Source organism: Chiloscyllium punctatum, chromosome 2 (genome assembly GCF_047496795.1).
Source record: "Chiloscyllium punctatum isolate Juve2018m chromosome 2, sChiPun1.3, whole genome shotgun sequence".
NCBI classification, from domain to species: domain Eukaryota; kingdom Metazoa; phylum Chordata; class Chondrichthyes; order Orectolobiformes; family Hemiscylliidae; genus Chiloscyllium; species Chiloscyllium punctatum.
In genome coordinates, this window is record NC_092740.1 from 12,701,578 (window position 1) to 12,720,609 (window position 19,032).

Genomic DNA, 19,032 nt, shown 5'->3' on the forward strand with positions numbered 1-19,032 from the left:
ACCAGGATGTTGCCTGGTATGGTAGGAAGATCGTATGAGGAAAGGCTGAGGCACTTGGGGCTGTTTTCATTGGAGAAAAGAAGGTTTAGGGGTGATTTGATCGAGGTGTACAAGATGATTAGGGGTTTAGATAGGGTTGACCGTGAGAACCTTTTTCCACATATGGAGTCAGGTATTACAAGAGGGCATAGCTTTAAATTAAGGGGTGGTAGGTATAGGACAGATGTTAGGGGTAAATTCTTTACTCAGCAAGTCGTGAGTTCATGGAATGCCCTGCCAGTAGCAGTGGTGGACTCTCCCTCTTTATGGGCATTGGATAGGCATATGGAGGATAGTGGGCTAGTGTAGGTTAGGTGGCCTTGGATAGGCGCAACATCGAGGGCCAAAGGGCCTGTACTACGCTGTATTGTTCTATGTTCTAATATCCTCATCCAACATTCACAGGATAATACAGTACAGGGTTAGATACCAAGTAAAGCTCTCTACCTTGTCCCCATCAAACACTTGCAGGATAGGCACAACATTGTCTAAACCAGAGTAATCTCCCCTGTAAACTGCCATTAAACATCAGCTTAATTTCCTGAAAGATTCAAAGCTTCACAGATTGTGTGGTCTCACCACAACATGTGTGTTATCCATTTCCTCACCTTTCCCCTGGAATCCTGGAAATATCTACTGTTCAAGAATTGAGCCATTACTGTTTGAAAGTCAATTTAATCTGCTGTCACCATAGGGTCATAAAACTCAGGAGCAGAGAGAGGCCATTTTGTCCTGAGTCAGCTCCACTATTCAATAAGTTTAATGGTTGATCTGGTCTTGCTCCCAGCATGACCTTTGATTTCCTTGTCTATCAAAAATCTATCCAACCCAGCTTTGAATAAATTTGAGAACCAGCCTTCAGTTCTTTCTGATGAGAACAATTCTACATATAAAACAATGTTTTGAGAGAAGAAAATGCTCAACTGTTTCTTAAAGAGAGACCTTTTCCCCCACAACTTGAACTGCATCTCACATCTAAGTTCACGTGAAGAAGCTTTTTCCCATAACCTCGGTTTCTTTTGTCAATAAAGTTAAACCAATATCCCTGATTTATCACCATTCTAGCAAAAGGAACAATTTTCCCATTTCAGATATCAAATTCTGTTCTCTCAAATGCGAACAGCCTCAGCTTCTCCAATCTTTAACTTAATTCTTGCATCTTGGAATGATTCCAACATATCATTTTTGCATCCCAACAACTCCCATCCTTTCCAAACGCTGATATCCAAAACTAGACAATACTTCAGCTAGGCCTGAACCAGTGTTTTATACAAGTTCTTCATATATTCCTTCACACTTTTGTACTCAATGTAGTAACATTGATCTATAATGGTGCTTTGCTCACTTCTTCGCACCTTATGTCTTACACATTTTCAGTTGCTCATAGAAGTCTCCCTTTTCAATAGCATATGTTACCCTATGTCTTGATTTATCAAGTCCAGAATATAAATCCTTTCTCAACCCATGCTGCCACCTTAACGGTTTATGGATGCACCTCATCCCTACCACCAAAAGTCTTTCTGCATCCACTTTGGATTGTATACTTTGATTTATAATACCTTCTCTTGTTCTTCCTTCCAAAAATAATTCATTTCCCATTGTCTGTATAATATTTCATTTAGTGATCATCACTACCGTCCTCATAATTCACAATGCTTCATTTTTGTCACTAAAGATATTGAAATTGTGTCTTATCTACACATATCTATGTTATTAATGTTTAAAAAGAGCAGGAGCCATGTTACAACCTACTAGGGAACCCCACTCAGTCATAGAGATGTACAGCATGGAAACAGACCCTTTGGTCCAACCCGTCCATGCCGACCAGATATTGCAACCCAATCTAGTCCCACCTGCCAGCACCCGGCCCATATCCCTCCAAACCCCTCCTATTCATATACCCATCCAAATGCCTCTTAAATGTTGCAATTGTACCAGCCTCCATCACATCCTCTGGCAGCTCATTCCATACACGTACCATCCTCTGCGTGAAAACGTTGCCCCTTAGATCTCTTTTATATCTTTCCCCTCTCACCCTAAACCTATGCCCTCTTCCCTGGAGTCGGGGAGTCCAGAACTAAAGACTTTGCCTATTTATCCTATCCATGCCCCTCAATTTTGTAAACTTCTATAAGGTCACCCCTCAGTCTCCAACACTTCAGGGAAAACAGCCTCAGACTGTTCAGCCTCTCCCTGTAGCTCAAATCCTCCAACCCTGGCAACATCCTTGTAAATCTTTTCTGAACCCTTTCAAGTTTCACAACATCTTTCCAATAGGAAGGAGACCAGAATTGCATGCAATATTCCAACAGTGGCCTAACCAATGTCCTGTACAGCCGCAATATGACCTCCCAACTCCTGTACTCAATACTCTGACCAATAAAGGAAAGCATACCAAACACCTTCTTCACTATCCTATCCACCTGTGACTCCACTTTCAAGGAGCTATGAACCTGCACTCCAAGGTCTCTCTGTTCAGCAACACTCCCTAGGACCTTACCTATAAGTGTACAAGTCCTGCTAAGATTTGCTTTCCCAAAATGCAGCACCTCGCATTTATCTGAATTAAATTCCATCTGTCACTTCTCAGCCCATTGGCCCATCTGGTCCAGATCCTGTTGTAATCTGAGGGAACCCTCTTCACTGTCCACTACACCTCCAATTTTGGTGTCGTCTGCAAACTTACTAACATATGCTCGCATCCAAATCATTTATGTAAATGACAAAAAGTAGAGGGCCCAGCACCGATCCTTGTGGCACTCCACTGGTCACAGGGCTCCAGTCTGAAAAACAACCCTCCACCACCACCCTCTGTCTTCTACCTTTGAACCAGTTCTGTATCCAAATGGCTAGTTCTCCCCGTGAGATCTGACCTTGCTAATCAGTCTCCCATAGGGAACTTTGTTGAACGCCTTGCTGAAGTCCATATAGATCACATTTACCACTCTGCCCTCATCAATCTTCTTTGTTACTTCAAAAAACTCAAACAGGGTTGTGAGACATGATTTCCCCACGCATAAAGCCATGTTGACTATCCCTAATCAGTCTTTGCCTTTCCAAATACATGTAAATCCTGTCCCTCAAGATTCTTTCCAACAGATTTTCCACCACCGACGTCAGGCTCACTGGTCTATAGTTCCCTGGATTGTCCTTACCACCCTTAAACTGTGGCACCGCATTTGCCAACCTCCAGGCTTCCGCCACCTCACCTGTGACTATCGATGATGCAAGTGGCCCGGCAATCACTTCTCTAGCTTATCAAATGGCTTTTGGAATGTACATGCAGCAGATCAATTGTAACACTCTCATTAAGCCTTTCTGTTCTTTCAATCCAAAAACACAGTAAAATTGGTTAAACATGATGTGTCCTTGACAATGCCATTTTTGCTTTGCTTAATTGATCCACTTCTCCAAGTAACTGTTAATTTTGTCCCAAACTATCCCTTTTAAAAACTTCCCCATGTCTGACCTGAGAAACTGACTGGTCTTTACTTGCTTGGCTTAATCTGAAGCCTTTTTGATCAAGCGTGTTACACCAAAATTCTCCCATCCTTTGGACCATCTTAATATCGGAGGAGGACTGGGAGATTGTTTTCTTACTAATGTGGAACCTTCAGGTACACAGTGGATATCTATCCAATCTTGCTGAATGAAGAACTTCTAAGTACAGCCAGCCCATTTAGTAATGACTCAAGTGCCTAGATTAAACTGAGCTCCAAAATATCAAAACTCTGTAGTATTTTGCATTTAACCCTAATCTTATTGGTGTTGAATGATACTGGTAATTTGCCTTCAATTTACATAGTTTTTTGTTTTATGAAGCTGGAGATCTGAAAAAAAAAGCAGAAATTGCTGGCAAAACTCAGATCTGGCATCCATTTGTGTGGAGAAAGCAGTTTTAATGTTTCAAGTTCAGTTCTAATGAAGAGTAAACGGATGTAAAATGTCAACTGTGCTTTCTCCCCACAGTTTCTGCCACATCTGCTGTGTTTTAACCTCAATCGCTGTACTTGACTTCGATTTATGTTGGATTGTATGCAGTTTCCATGCTGCCCAAGTCCTTTAGGACAAGAAGAACAAGGCCCAACTGTTCTTGATGGGGATGGATGTATCAAAGCTCAAGGGTGACAATCCACTGCCACATTGAGCCACTTAATCCTCATTCGGCACCCTGGACCATCTCGGACACCTCCCTCCCCTTCCTGGACCTCTCCATCTCCATTATTGACGACCGACTGACATTTTTTTACAAATCCACCGACTCCCACAGCTACCTGGATTACACCTCTTCCCACCCTACCTCCTGCAAAAATGCCATCCCGTATTCCCAATTCCTCCACCTCCGCCCTATCTGCTCCCAGGAGGACCAGTTCCACCACAGAACACACCAGATGGCCTCCTTCTTTAGAGACCGCAATTTCCCTTCCCACGTGGTTAAAGATGCCCTCCAACGCATCCCGTCCACATCCCGCACCCCCAACCGTAACAAGGACAGAACGCCCCTGGTGCTCACCTTCCACCCGACCAACCTTTGCATAAACCAAATCATCTGCCGACATTTCCGCCATCTCCATACAGACCCCACCACCAGGAATATATTTCCCTTTCCACCTTCCACAAAGACCATTCCCTCCGTGACTACCTGGTCAGGTCCACACCCCCCTACAACCCACCCTCCCATCCTGGCACTTTCCCCTGCCACCGCAGGAACTGTAAAACCTGCGCTCACACCTCCTCCCTCACCTCTATCCAAGGCCCTTAAGGAGCCTTCCACATCCAAAGTTTTACTTGCACATCCACTAATATCATTTATTGTATCTGTTGCTTCTGATGCGGTCTCCTCTACATTGGGGAGACTGGGCGCCTCCTAGCAGAGCATTTTAGGGAACATCTCCAGGACACCTGCACCAAACAACTACACCGTCCCGTGGCCCAACATTTCAACTCCCCCTCCACAGAGGACATGGAGGTCCTGGACCTCCTTCACCGCCGCTCCCTCACCACCAGACGCCTGGAGGAAGAACGCCTCATCTTCCGCCTCGGAACACTTCAACCCCAGGGCATCAATGTGGACTTCAACAGCTTCCTCATTTCCCCTTCCCCCACCTCATCCTAGTTTCAAACTTCTAGCTCAGCACTGTCCCCATGACTTGTCCGGACTTGTCCTACCTGCCTATCTCCTTTTCCACCTATCCACTCCACCCTCTCCTCCTTGACCTATCACCTTCATCCCCTCCCCCACTCACCCATTGTACTCTATGCTACTTTCTCCCCACCCCCACCCTCCTCTAGCTTATCTCTCCACGCTTCAGGCTCACTGCCTTTATTCCTGATGAAAGGTTTTTGCCCGAAACGTTGATTTTGAAGCTCCTTGGATGCTGCCTGAACTGCTGTGCTCTTCCAGCACCACTAATCCAGAATCTCTCCAGAGATGCCAGCCCAGCTGAGTTTCTCCAGCGTCTTCTGTTTTTATTTCAGATTTCCAGCATCACGGCATTTTGTATTTATACCAGCCATAATCATATTAAGTGGCAGACTGGATAACTTATAATAACCACTTCAGAGATTTTATTACAGTCGTCTGGAGCAGGAAGGACTTGAACCTGGGGCACCTAGTTCAGAGGTAGGGACACTACCCATGCAACCAAGGTCCTTGATTGACTGGTGGAATAGACAAGATGGGTTTGTGGCTTGCTCCTCATGTGTTTCACATGGCCAAAGGAGAGGTCATAAAGATGTGTACGTCACAGAAACAGACCTTTTGGTCCAACGCATCCATGCTGATCAGGTACATTTGCTCGCAGAGCTGGAATGTCCATTTTCAGATGTTTTGTCACCATACTTGATAACATCATCAGTGAGCCTCCAGTGAAGTGTTGGTGTTGTGTTTAGGTTTCCTTGGGTTGGTGATGTTATTTCCAGTTTTTTTCCTCAGAAGGTGGTAGGTGGGTGCCCAAATCAATGTGTTCCAGTTGGAGAGGCAGTAATGCAGAGACACAAACAGCTCTGCCAACTATCCAACCCAAACTTTGGGTCCGCTACGTGGATGATACCTTTGCCATCACTAAATGAAACAAATGGGAGGAAACCTTCAAGACCATCAGTAATATCCTTACTGGCATCAACTTCACTAAACAGCAATAAACCAACCAACAAACTGTCGTCATTCCAAGATGTCACAACAGAGCAAACAGTCAATGGGGAGCATCTACAGAAAAAACAACACAAATGGATCAAATACTGAACTACCGAAGCAACCATCCCAATACCCATAAACAAAGGTGCATTAGAACATTATTTCAATGAGCCACCACACACTGCAGCACAGAGGAATTACGCAGAGCAGAGGAAAATCACCTATCTAACCAATTCAGAAAGAACAGGTACCCAATGAACACGGTCTGCCAATTTCTCAGCAACAACCCCAAACAGACAAACATGCCCAGAAACCTTAGCCACTCTCCCCTATATCAAAAGGCATCTCGGAAATGACTGCCAGACTACTCGGACCTCCTAGGTATCATGGTAGGTCACAAACCCGTCAACACACTAAAACAGCAGCTAATGAACTTGAAAGACCCTATACAGACAACAAGCAAAATGAACGTTATTTCCAAATACATTGCAAGAACTGTAACGAACACTACATTGGACCAATAGGCAGTAAACTAGCCACCAGGATACATGAACATCAACCAACCACAAAAAGACATGACCCACTTTCACTAGTATCTTTACATACAGATGAGGAAGGACACCACTTTCACTGGGACAATACATCTAGCCTAGGACAAGCCCGACAGAGACACTGGGGAGAATTCCAAAAGGAACTCTGATCAACAAACACATCGATTTGGATCCCATCTACTACCGTCTGAGAAAATGAACAGAAATGACATCACAAACCCAAGGATACCTAAACATATAAATAGAAAGCAGGACATAACACCAGCGCTTCACCAGAGGCTCACTGAGATGTTACCTAGTATGGTGATTAAACATCTGAAAAAAATGAACCTTCCAGCTCAGTGAGCAAACTTACAACTAGAATCTCAAGCTGAGCTACAAATCTTGTCAAAACCCAGTACCGTCCTAAATTAATCAAGTCCCATTAGCCAGCACTTGGCCCATATCTCTAAACTGAAAATGTGTTGCTGGAAAAGCACAGCAGGTCAGGCAGCATCCAAGGAGCAGGAGAATCCGGAAGAAGGGCTCATGTCCAAAACGTCTATTCTCCTGCTCCTTGGATGCTGCCTGACCTGCTGCGCTTTTCCAGAACACTTTCAGCTCTGATCTCCAGCATCTGCAGGGCTCTCTTTCTCCCCACATTTCTCTAAACCCTTCCTATTCATATACCTATCCAGATGCCTTTTAAATGTTGTAATTGTCCCAGCCTCCACCACATCTTCTGGCAGGTCATTCCATAAATGACCAACCTCTGAAACGTTGCCCCTCAAGTCTCTTAAATCTTCCTGCTCTCACCCAAAACCATGCCCTCTAGTTCTGGACTCCCCCACCCCAGCAAAAAGGCCTTGACTATTTACTCTATCTGTGCCCCTTGTGACTGTATAAAGGTCACCCCTCATGTTTCAGTGCTGCAGGGAAAATATTCCCAGCCTATTCAACCTCTTCCCTATAGCTCAAACTCTCCAACTCTGGCAACATCCCTGTAAATTTTTTCTGAACCCTTTCAAGTTTCACAACATCCTTCCTACAGCAGGGAGACCAGAATTACACACAATATTTCAAAAAAGTGTCCTCACCAATATTCTATACAGCTGCAACATGACCTCCCAACTCCTATACTCAATGCTTTGACCAATAACACTTCCTTCACTATCCAATGACTCAATTTTCAAGGAACTATGAACCTGCACTCAGAGGTCTGTTTGTTTAGCAACATTTCCCAGGACCTTACCATTAAGTGCATGAGTCCTGCCCTGATTTGCCTTTACAAAACGCAGCACCTCACATTTATCTAAATTAATCTCTATCTGACACTCCTCGGCCCATTGGCCCATTGATTAGGATCCCATTGCACTCTGAGGTCCCCTTCTTTGCTGTCCATGACATTTGCAATTTTGGTGTCATCTGCAAACTTACGAACTGTACCTCTTATGTTCACATCCAAATCATTTATATAATGAATGAAAACAGTGGACCCAGCACTGATCCTTTTAACACATCACTGGTCACAGCGTCCAGTCTGAAAAGGAATCCTCCACCACCCTCTGTCTTCTACCTTTGAGCCAGTTTTGTATCCAAACAGCTAGTTGTCCCTCTATGTAACTCTGCTAATCAGTCAACCATGAAGAACCTTGTCGAACACCTCACTGAAGTCCAGATAGATTCCGCTCTGCCCTAATCAATCCTCTTTGTTAGTTCAATAAAGTTAATGAGACATGATTTCTCATATACAAAATCATGTTGACTATCCCTAATCAGTCCTTGCCTTTCCAAATACATGTAAATCCTGTTCCCCAAGATTCCAACCAACAACTTGCACAATGATGTCAAGTTCACTGGTCTTTAGTTCCTGGCTTTTCCTTACCACCTTCTTAAATAATGGCACTACATTAGCCAACCTCCAGTTGTCTGGCACCTCACCTGTGACCAATTGAAGACACATATCTCAGCAATGGGCCTGGCAATCACTTCCCTAGCTTCCCACAGAATTCTAGGGTACACCTGATAGTTCCTGGGGATTTATCCATCTTTATGCATTTTAAAATATCCAACACCACCTCTTCTGTAATCTGGACATTGTTTCATGATGTTACCATCTATTTCCCCAAATCCTAGACCTTCCATGTCCTTGATATGGAAGTGGCAGTGAAATGACAGTGGGCCAGCATTCCATAACCCTAGGCTAATAATCTAGAGACACTGTTCAAATCTCACCATGTTCCAATTTGGAATTGCAAACTAGCCTTATGACAATCATGTAACTATTGTTATTAAAAGCATATCCAATCTGACCTACATGTAACTTCAGACCCACAGCAAACCAGTTGACTCTTAACTGCCCTCAGGTTGATCACGCCTCGGAGTTCAAGAGCAACTACGATGAGCATTGAATACTGGCTTTATCAGTGATGTCACATTCCAAATCACCATTATCACCTGACTCAATTGGAAATGTCAATTCATATCGCTGAAGGATCCTCCCAGTGGCCAGCCTATTTACTGACTGGCTGTGACCCCCAAATGACTGACAATGAACTTCATTGAATGGTAAAGGCTAAGGACGAACTCAAAATTATTCCTGAAGTATGGAACTAATCAGCCAGCATCTTGATAGTTGAGAACAATGAGGAACTAATGAATTGATGCCATAACTCCATAGGTGTAGATTTTAATGCCTCTTTCCATTTGTCACAATCTCTTTTGTTTCCCTCTTTACATCTCTATCCCTTCATCTTTGTACTTTTGCAACTCTGCCTGACTTTTCCTCCATCATTGTTGTCTTTCCTTTTACATCTCTCTCTCCATTCTTGAATTCATCTGAACATCCTTAACTTCTCAAATTCAATTTACCATTGTGTATAGTTGAAACTTCCAGAGTGAAGTGCTGTTCTGCATTCTCCAGCCGTGAATCTGTGTTTTTACAGAGCTCCAGCATAGCCTCCAGCTTCTGGACAATCTCTGCAAAGGATGGGCGCTGAGTGGAATCCATCTTTAGCACATAGAAAACAGAAATACAGAAAGTTTCAGAGAACCAGACAGCAGTTCTAGTGTCTAACTTTGCAGGCTGAATTGCAGTTAATTTTTTTATTTAAAACAGATCTAGGACTTGTCCAAAATCACCAGAACAGAACAGCAGTCTCACTGCGTGAGTGTGGAATAACATTAGCACACACCCCAGAATAATATTGCATCATATAGCTGGGAGAGACGCTCATCAGAAATATTTGAAAAATAACCACAAGAGTGTTGGGACATCACTGTGTGAATGTCCCTCCATTCATAACGCCTGCTGGCCAGAAGATCTACAAATCCGATAATTGTATTTTTTTTTCCCAGCAACCTTACATTGAAGTTAGGGCTATGTTTTGTAGAGACCCTTCACAAATTGAATCTCTTTCACAAGCTTATAACTTACTTGTTCCACAGCAATAAGCACACCTGACAGGCTGGACGGAAGTCACTATTCTGAACACCAGCAATGTCACACTGCCAGTGATCTGACATGTAGTGAGCAAAGGTCCTCTGCACTGTCCCATCAAGCTTCAAGATAATATAATGGAGTTAAACACAGGGTAAAGCTTACTCTACACTGTCTCGTCCATCACTCCCAGGACAGGTACCCTGCAAGGTTATCATACTATATCGTTCCATTAAACCAACTTGAACTGAAACTTAGTTTAATGCATTTGGAAATGTCATGCCAGCTTTGCTCGGGAAGCTCCAAACCATTTCAGGAAAGTGGTTAGAACAGAGTAGATTCCCTACAGAATTGCCATCTATCAACAATTTATGTTAGAATATCCCCTTCTAGCATAATTTGATATGATTCAGATGAAACTGCTTGGATGATAAAGACAGCAACCTGTGTTTGCAAACTGGACAATGTCACTATCCCAAACTCCTTCTACAAACTTCAGTTGAGACTCACAACACAGCAGTGGATAGCCAGCTTCAAGAATGGAGGCGGACAGTCTCCCACCATTGTCTCAAAAGTATTCACATCTAGGCCGAAGTTCTAAAGGAAAATGGAGAACGGAGATGTCAGTTCATTCAGTTACTTGCAGACATGCACCTGAAATGCTGTCAACAGTTTTGGACCTATTGGCATTGAAGGGACATATTGGCATTGAAGGGAGTCTAGAGAAAGTTCACCAGTTTGATTCCAGGAATGGAAGGCCTGTCTTTTGAGGCTTCTTTGAGTAGATTGGGCCTGAACCTATTGTAATTTAGAAGAATGAGAGGAGACCTTATTAAAACATACAAGCTTCTTAGGAGATTGACAGAGCCAATGCTGAAAGGTTGTTTTTCTTTGGGGAAAGAGTCTAGGACTAGAAAGCATAACCTGAGTAAGGGGGTACCGATTTAAGACAGATGAGGAAGAATTTCTTCTCATGGAGGGTAGTGAATCTATGGAATTCTTCACCACAGAGGGTTGTCAAAGCTCAGTCATTAAGTATAAGCCAGGCTAAGGTACACAGATTTTTAAACTGGAAAGGAATTGAGGGTTAATGGGGAAGAGGCAGCGAAATGGAATTGTGGCTCGTCAGATTAGTTATGACCTCATTGAATGGCATAGCAGACTCAAATGGTCTAAAACAGTAAAAACAATGACTGCAGTTGCTGGAAACCAGATTCTGGATTAGTGGTGCTGGAAGAGCACAGCAGTTCAGGCAGCATCCAAGCTACTTGTGCCTGAACTGCTGTGCTCTTCCAGCACCACTAATCCAGAGACTCAGTGGTCTGCATGGCCTACTTTTGTGCTTACATCTTGAGGTAATTGGAAGTGTGGAACACTCCTGGTTTGAGCAGTGGGTCCTCTAATAGCAAGTTACAGTGAAAAGGAGTAAGAAGATAGAAAGTTAAAATAAGCCAGTGGCCACCAAGAACTTAACTGTGATTGGCCAAATTTGATTCATATTACTATTGTAACATCTAGTCTTTGATTATTTTGCTTTGTTTGCCCCTGTCTATGACAGGAAGATAAGATGGCTGCCAATTCTGATTTCACAAGCAAGACTGTTGTGGATAGAAATACTTGGGGGTACCTGAGAGGTCAGGATTTGGATGGATTTTGTAATGCTGTTTCTGCATGATAGAGTAAAGCCAGTAGGTGGTGCAGTACTCCTGATTCAAGGGAATGTTGAGTAGAGTCTGTGTGAGCTACTCTGGAAGACAAACAAGCTATGAACAACTTTACACAATGAATTGTAATAGATGGCTGTCCTCCAAACTGTCAAAAGGCAAGATTAGGGGATTTTGATCAGTTTGGAGAAAGTGAGGGCTGCAGATGCTGGAGATCAGATTGGAGAGTGTAGTGCTGGAAAAGCACAGGTCAGGCAGCATCCGAAGAGCAGACAGAGAGAGAGAAAAAAAATAATCGACGTTTCGGGCATAAGACCTTCATCAGGAATCTTGATGAAATGTCGATTCTCCTGTTCCTTGGATGCTGCCTGACCTGCTGTGCTTTTCCAGCACCACACTCTCGATAATAATCAGTGGCTCGTTATGGAGATGGGGTGAGTAAAATACATAGTAGTGTTTAATCAGCTGTGATCATATTGAGTGAGGCAATGGCCTAGTGGTGTCATCACTAGACTATTAATCCAGAGATCCTGTAATATTCTGGGGTTCCTGGGTATGGAAACAAGTTTAAAACAAACATTGAACCAGTTGAGATACAATGCGATACTGTGGGGATTAGGAAAATGCACATTTGTTCTGGAGAAATAAGCACAATAATTGTCTCTTATTCATATCTCCCATTTTCACAGCAAAATATACTCTGTTTTGGCCAAATACACAGTCCTGTTTTGATCCTCACTCATATTTATCACCATCATTGTTCCATCTGTAGATCTACAAGATGGTGGTGGTGGACCTCCTTGTTCCTGGGTGATGGAGTGGGTTATCTGAATAGGTCAGACTAGAGAAAAGAATACATTACATTGGCTTGGGATTGGAGTCACTGATTGGTCAAATGTAGTAAGGACAGCTTTCCTTCCCTAAAGGGGCATCTATGACCAACTGGGATTTTGTGACAATCCAACCAAGTTCACAGTTAGAATCCCTACAGTGTGGAAACAGGCCATTTGGCCCAACAAGTTCACACTGACCCTCTGAAGATCATCCCACCCACCCCACCAAACTCTATCCCTGTAACTCTGCATTTCCCATGACCAATCCATCTAACCTATACATCCCTGGACACTATCAGAATGTAGCATGACCAATCAACCAAACCCCCACACCTTTGGATAAGGGAGGAAACCAGAGCACCTGGATGAAACCTCATGCAGACATTAGAGAATGTGCAAACTTCACACAGCCACTTGAGGCTAGAGTTGAACCTGGGTCCATGGCACTGTGAGGCAGTAGTGCTAACCATTATGCCACCCACAAATGGTTATTTGTATTGGTACAATCATTTTGCTTCAAATTGAATTTAAATTCTTAAATTGCCGTAAAGGAATATTAATTTGCATGTCTTGTTTAAAAGATATTATTGCCATAGAGGCAGTCCAGTGAAGGTTCATCAGATGTGTTTCCAAGATGGTGGGGCTGTTCGATGAAGAGGGATTGGGCCTGTCATCTCATTGAAACCCACAAAATACTTGAATGGGATTGGTGAGGTAAGTGCAGGTAAGATGTTTCCATTATTTAGGGAATCTAAAATCAAGAGGCAAACTTAAAAGGAGATGACATTTAGGACCAAGATGAGTTTTGTTTTACTCAGAGGGTGGGACATTTAAAGGTCAACATGGATAAATATTGGATGATCAATGGCATAAAGGATTATGGAGATGGGGTGTGTAAAATACATTGTAGTGTTTAAATCAGCTGTGGTCATATTGAGGGAGGCAATGGCCTAGTGGTGTCATCACTAGACTATTAATCCAGAGATCCTGGTAATATTCTGGGGTTCCTGGGTTTGAATCCTGCCAGGGCAGATGGTGATATTTGAATTCAATAAAATAAATAAATGATGACCATGAAAAACTATTGTCAATGGTCAGGAAAAACCCATCTGGTTCACTACTGTCCTTGAAGGAAGGAAACTGCCACCCTTACCTGGTCTGGCCTGTATATGACTCCAAACCCACAGCAATGTGGTTAATACTTAACAGCCTTCTGGGCAGTACATACTGTCCTGGCCAGTGATACCCACATCCCACCACTGAATAAAAATAAAATGGTAGCACAGGCTTGACAAGCCAAAATGGTCCACTTTCATTCCACGTTCCTATTATTAGTCCAGCAAGATAAGCAAATGCATATTTAAACATTTTAAGGACTTTTAAGACTGAAGTTAGGAAATTCATATCATCTGAGTTAATGGCATTTAGAGTAAACTTCCAGATGGAGTTATGGAGGCAAAAGCTCAGACTCATTTAAGAATCGATTGCCACAGCAGACGAGCATAAGGTTTTCTCTGGATCAGTGGAAAAGGATGGGCTGACTGACCTCCATCATCTGCCTCAATCAGAAAATGCAACAATATGATTCACTTCATATTTGTCTGGATCTGGGACTTTTGGAGTTCTCATCAGTTCTTATGTCGGTACAACATCACTTACTTCTTGAAGGAGAGAATGAGAGTTATGTGGCATTATGGGCAAATTTCTTCCCTTAACAAGAAGGGAAATTAAAGTGCTTATAAATCTTTGTTGTTTGTTGGAGTCTTTCCTTGTCACAAAAAACACCGTTGTACGTCTGAATAATTTTGTATGTGAAGTAGTAAACAGTCCCATAAAAATGCAAATCTTTCTTCTCCTCCCTTCCCCTACAACTCCAGTTGTAGCACCCAACATGTCTCAAACATTAAGATAGGCTTTCAACAAGATATTGGTATCTTGCTTTTTACTGTAAGTCCATCCATCTTGGCAGGGACTGTGTCCTGATGATGTGTCATAAATGATTTATTTGGCCTTCACACATCATAAAGCAATGCCTTATGTACAGTATAGAGGCTGAGCTCTCAATCATCTCAGAATACACACAAAAACAAAACAAAGATTCCACTGAATGCAGAGAAAGGACACATGCAGCCACATTCTGAATAATTCACATTGTATGGAGCCTAGCCACAGGCTTCTCATTCAAAATTAATGTACTGACAAAAGTGGCAAAGGGCTGATAAGGAAAAACAGATCTTCCATTTGACAATGGATTTTCATGCTGGGGAGATGGTACATAATTCCCAGTGTCAGCAATGACCTCTCCTCACTCAAAGTACAGAGTAAGGCTTTCTCTATGCTGCCCATTCAAGAGGATTCCAGAATCTTAAGCTCATAATCCAAGTTGAGATTCCACTGTAGTACTGAGGGAGCCCTCTGAAGTGGGCACAAAATGTCCCATGACATTTAAAGACCAGGGAAATATCTCAGAGACGTACCCAACATCACAGTGCTTATGATCAGCACATTTACAAATGAGGAACTAAGCAGGAATCACAATTCCATTTTTAATTCACGTGTGGGACATAGGTGCTATTCCTGGTTGCTCTTGTAAAGGTGTTCTTGAACTGCTGCAGTCTATATGCTTTACATAAACCTACTATACTAATAGAGAAGGAATTCCATCACGTACACAGTGACACTGGTGGTATATTTCCAATTCGGGATGATAAGTGACTTGGAGGATAAGTTGGTGTTGCTCCCATGTATCTGCTGCAGTTCTGGATAGAAGTGATCATGGATTTGGAAGCCTTATCAGCCGTAGTGGGTGGCACAGTGGTTAGCACTGCTGCCTCACAGCGCCAGAGACCTGGGTTCAATTCCCGACTCAGGCGACTGACTGTGTGGAGTTTGCACATTCTCCCCGTGTCTGTGTGGGTTTCCTCCGGGTGCTCCGGTTTCCTCCCACAGTCCAAAGATGTGCAGGTTAGGTGAATTGGCCATGCTAAATTGCCCGTAGTGTTTAGGTAAAAGGGGTAAATGTAAGGGAACGGGTGGGTTGCATGTCGCTGTGGACTTGTTGGGCTGAAGGGCCTGTTTCCCCACTAAGTAATCTAATCTGTGTCTAAGGAGCCCTGGCGAATTTCTGAAGTGCATTTATGCTCTACTGCTACTGAACATTGCTGGTGGAGGGAATGAATGTTTGTGGATCAAGCAGGCTGCTTTTTCCTGGATGGTGTCAAGCTTCTTAATTATTGTTGGAGCTGCATTTATCCAGGTGTCAGAATATTCTGAAGAGACACTGAACTCGAAATGCTAGCTGTTTTCTTGATACAAATACTACCAGACCTGCTTGGTTTTGCAGCATTCTTTGAATAATCATGCGGACAAGGTGGTTTATTTACTGGAAGCTTTTTAGAAAAAGATCAAGAAAGGAATGGTGCAGGTATCCATATCTGCTAATAAAAAAAAAATTTCACCTTACCATTCTCACTGGCACCACTCCCAGCCTCGTCGCCAGAGTAGAAACATTTCTGGTTTAATCCAGAAAGAGGGTGTAGAACTGGAATGCATTGGCAAGCACTGCATTCCTTGTGCAAAATACAAACAAGCAGGTACGTGAAAGACAACTGCACCTGCTTCAAATTCCATGCTTCACACCCTTAGCATTTCCACAGCTGCTCTTAAGTATCAGCTTGTTAGCACTGTTGTAGAAAATGGAAGGGTTCAGCCCCACTCTAGGGTCAAGTATGTTTTCCAGAATGATACTTCATTAAAATAAAAAGCAAAGAAAGGGTATTAAAAAAAAACATCTGTAAGGAAAATGAAAGCGGTTTTATAACTAGATAAAGGGCAGGAATATAAATAGGATAAATGTAGGGATATTAGATTAGATTCCCTACAGTGTAGAAACAGGCCCTACGGCCCAACAAGTCCACCCCGACCCTCTGAAGAGTAACCCACCACCCCTATATTTACCCCTGACTAATCCACCTAACACTACAGGCAATTTAGCATGGCCAATTCACCTAACCTGCACATCTTTGTGACTGTGGGAGGAAACCTGAGGACCTGGAGGAAATCCACGCAGACATGAGGAGAGAATGTGCAAACTCCGCACAGACAGTTGCCCGAGGCGGGAATTGAACCCGGGTCCCTGGCGCTATGAGGCAGCAGTGTAACCACTGAGCCACCATGCCGCCCATTACAAAGCTAAACGATGATTGAGTCGAGGCAAAGGGTTCTTAATGAACATTTTTCATCTATTTTCACAAAAGAGGGATATTATAGACAGTGCACTTGAAGAGTATGAAATATTGAACGAAATACACAGTCAGTTCTGCTAGAACGCATAGTTCCATTCTTACGTGGTCTCGTTTGAAGAAAATAGTGCAATAGTTGTGCCATTTAAGCTAATGGGGCCGGGATCACATCATAGCTAGTACAGGTAAGGGAGTTTGTATTCTGCAAATAACTCAATTCTTCAATTGCATTAAAGCCAATTCACATTGCAGAAATGCACATTACAGCAGAACCGACTGTTTTATGACATTACATAACTACAGGGCAATCAGCTTAATTTCAATGTTGAGAAACTTTTCAGAAGGAAGTCTGAGGGACAGCATAAGTTGTCATCTGGAGAAGCATGAATCAAACAACAGTAAGCATGGTTATGCTAATGAAATTGAATTTTTTGAGTTGGGGGAGCGTTGGTGAGGGCTGAGTCTTTGATGTGGTTTATATGAATTTTAGCAAGACATTTTGAGGTTGCAAATGGAAATGGGATCAAGAGAAAGGAGTTAGGTTGAACAAAACTTGATCAGTGTAAAGAAACAAAAACAGAAGAGCAACAGCGTATTTTTTTTTAATTCATTGGAGGATTGCATCCTGTGGGAATCTGCAATACTAAATACCTAGCCTTTTGTGCTTTATACCAATGATTTAAACTTAGATTAAGGGGACATGATTAAGAAGTTTGCAGATATCATGGAATACTAGCTTTGTGGTGAAGAGAATGCTGTAGACTACAATGGGAAAGCAATGAAGTGGTTGGTGGTAGAAAAATAGCAAATACAATTCAATCGGGAAAAATATGAAGTGATGCATTTGGAGACAAGGCAAAGGGATACATTCCAAATGGGAGAAGTGTTGAAGCACCTTTGGGTCCATGTCCACCTATTCCTAAAAGGTAGTAGAACAAATAGAAAAGATACTTACATAGGATACTTCTTTAAAAAAAATCAGCCAAGGCATAGACTATAATAGCAGAGATTTCACTAGAACTGTATAAAACATTAGTTTGGCCAGACCTGTTCTGTTCACTGCATTGACAGGAAAGATGTGATTACACCAGAGACGGGATAGAAATATATACAAAGATTTTGTCAGGAATTGAATAGTTATGCTGTAGGTTGACCCACAGCCTTCTCAGGGTAGAAACTCGAGGATTTTGACCCTGCAGCAGTGAAGGAATGGTAGGTCAGGATAGTTACTTGATTGGAGGGGATCTTGCAAGGAATGGTGTATTCAGGTTTGTCCTTCCAGGTCAGGTGGTCATGGTTTTGGAAAGTGGTGAATTTCTGCAGTGCATCTTGTAGGTAGTACACACTGCTGCTACTGGGTTTTTGTGGTTGAGGGAGTGAATGCTTGTGGGTGCACTGCTAATCAAGCGGGTTGCTTTGTCCTGGTTGGTGTCAAGCTTCTCGAGTGTTGTTGGAGCTGCATCTATCCAGGCAAGTGGGGAGTATTCCATCACATTCTTGATTTGTGCCTTGGTGGACAGACTTTCGAGGAGTCAGGAGGGGAGTTACTTACCACAGTATTTCTCACCTCTAACCTGCTCATATAGCCACTGTATTTAAACGGCAAGCCAAAAATTAAGTTTCTGGTCAATGGTAACCCCAAAAGATGTTGATAGTGGGGGATTCAGTGATGCTAACACCATCAAGGGTCAGTAGTTAGATTGTCTTTTATTGGAGATTGTCATTGTCTGGCATTTGTGTTGTATGTGAACATGGACTGCTTCAGTATCTGAACATGGAACATGGAACATAGAAGAATACAGCGCAGTACAGGCCCTTCAGCCCTCGATGTTGCGCTGATCAAAGCCCACCTAACCTACACTAACCCACTATCCACCATATACCTATCCAATGCCCGCTTAAATACCCATAAAGAGGGAGAGTCCACTACTGCTACTGGCAGGGCATTCCATGAACTTACGACTCGCTGAGTGAAGAACATACCCCTAACATCAGTCCTATATCTACCCCCCCTTAATTTAAAGCTATGCCCCCTTGTAATAGCTGACTCCATACGTGGAAAAAGGTTCTCACTGTCAACCCTATCTAACCCCCTAATCATCTTGTACACCTCTATCAAATCACCCCAAACCTTCTTTTCTCCAATGAAA

At 42.9% G+C, this 19,032-nt stretch overlaps 1 protein-coding gene across 1 annotated transcript in view; it reads right to left on the bottom strand.

Annotated features, from left to right (window-relative positions):
- LOC140494402 (dual specificity testis-specific protein kinase 2-like) overlaps positions 1-19,032 on the bottom strand; it is a 134,798-nt gene that overhangs the window by 1,664 nt on the left and 114,102 nt on the right. Inside the window, exons 8-9 of the mRNA XM_072593589.1 lie at positions 10,655-10,741; positions 9,577-9,715 (exon numbers count right to left, since the gene is read on the bottom strand). Coding sequence (XP_072449690.1) covers positions 9,577-9,715; positions 10,655-10,741 — 226 coding nt within the window. The remainder of the gene's footprint in view (positions 1-9,576; positions 9,716-10,654; positions 10,742-19,032) is intronic.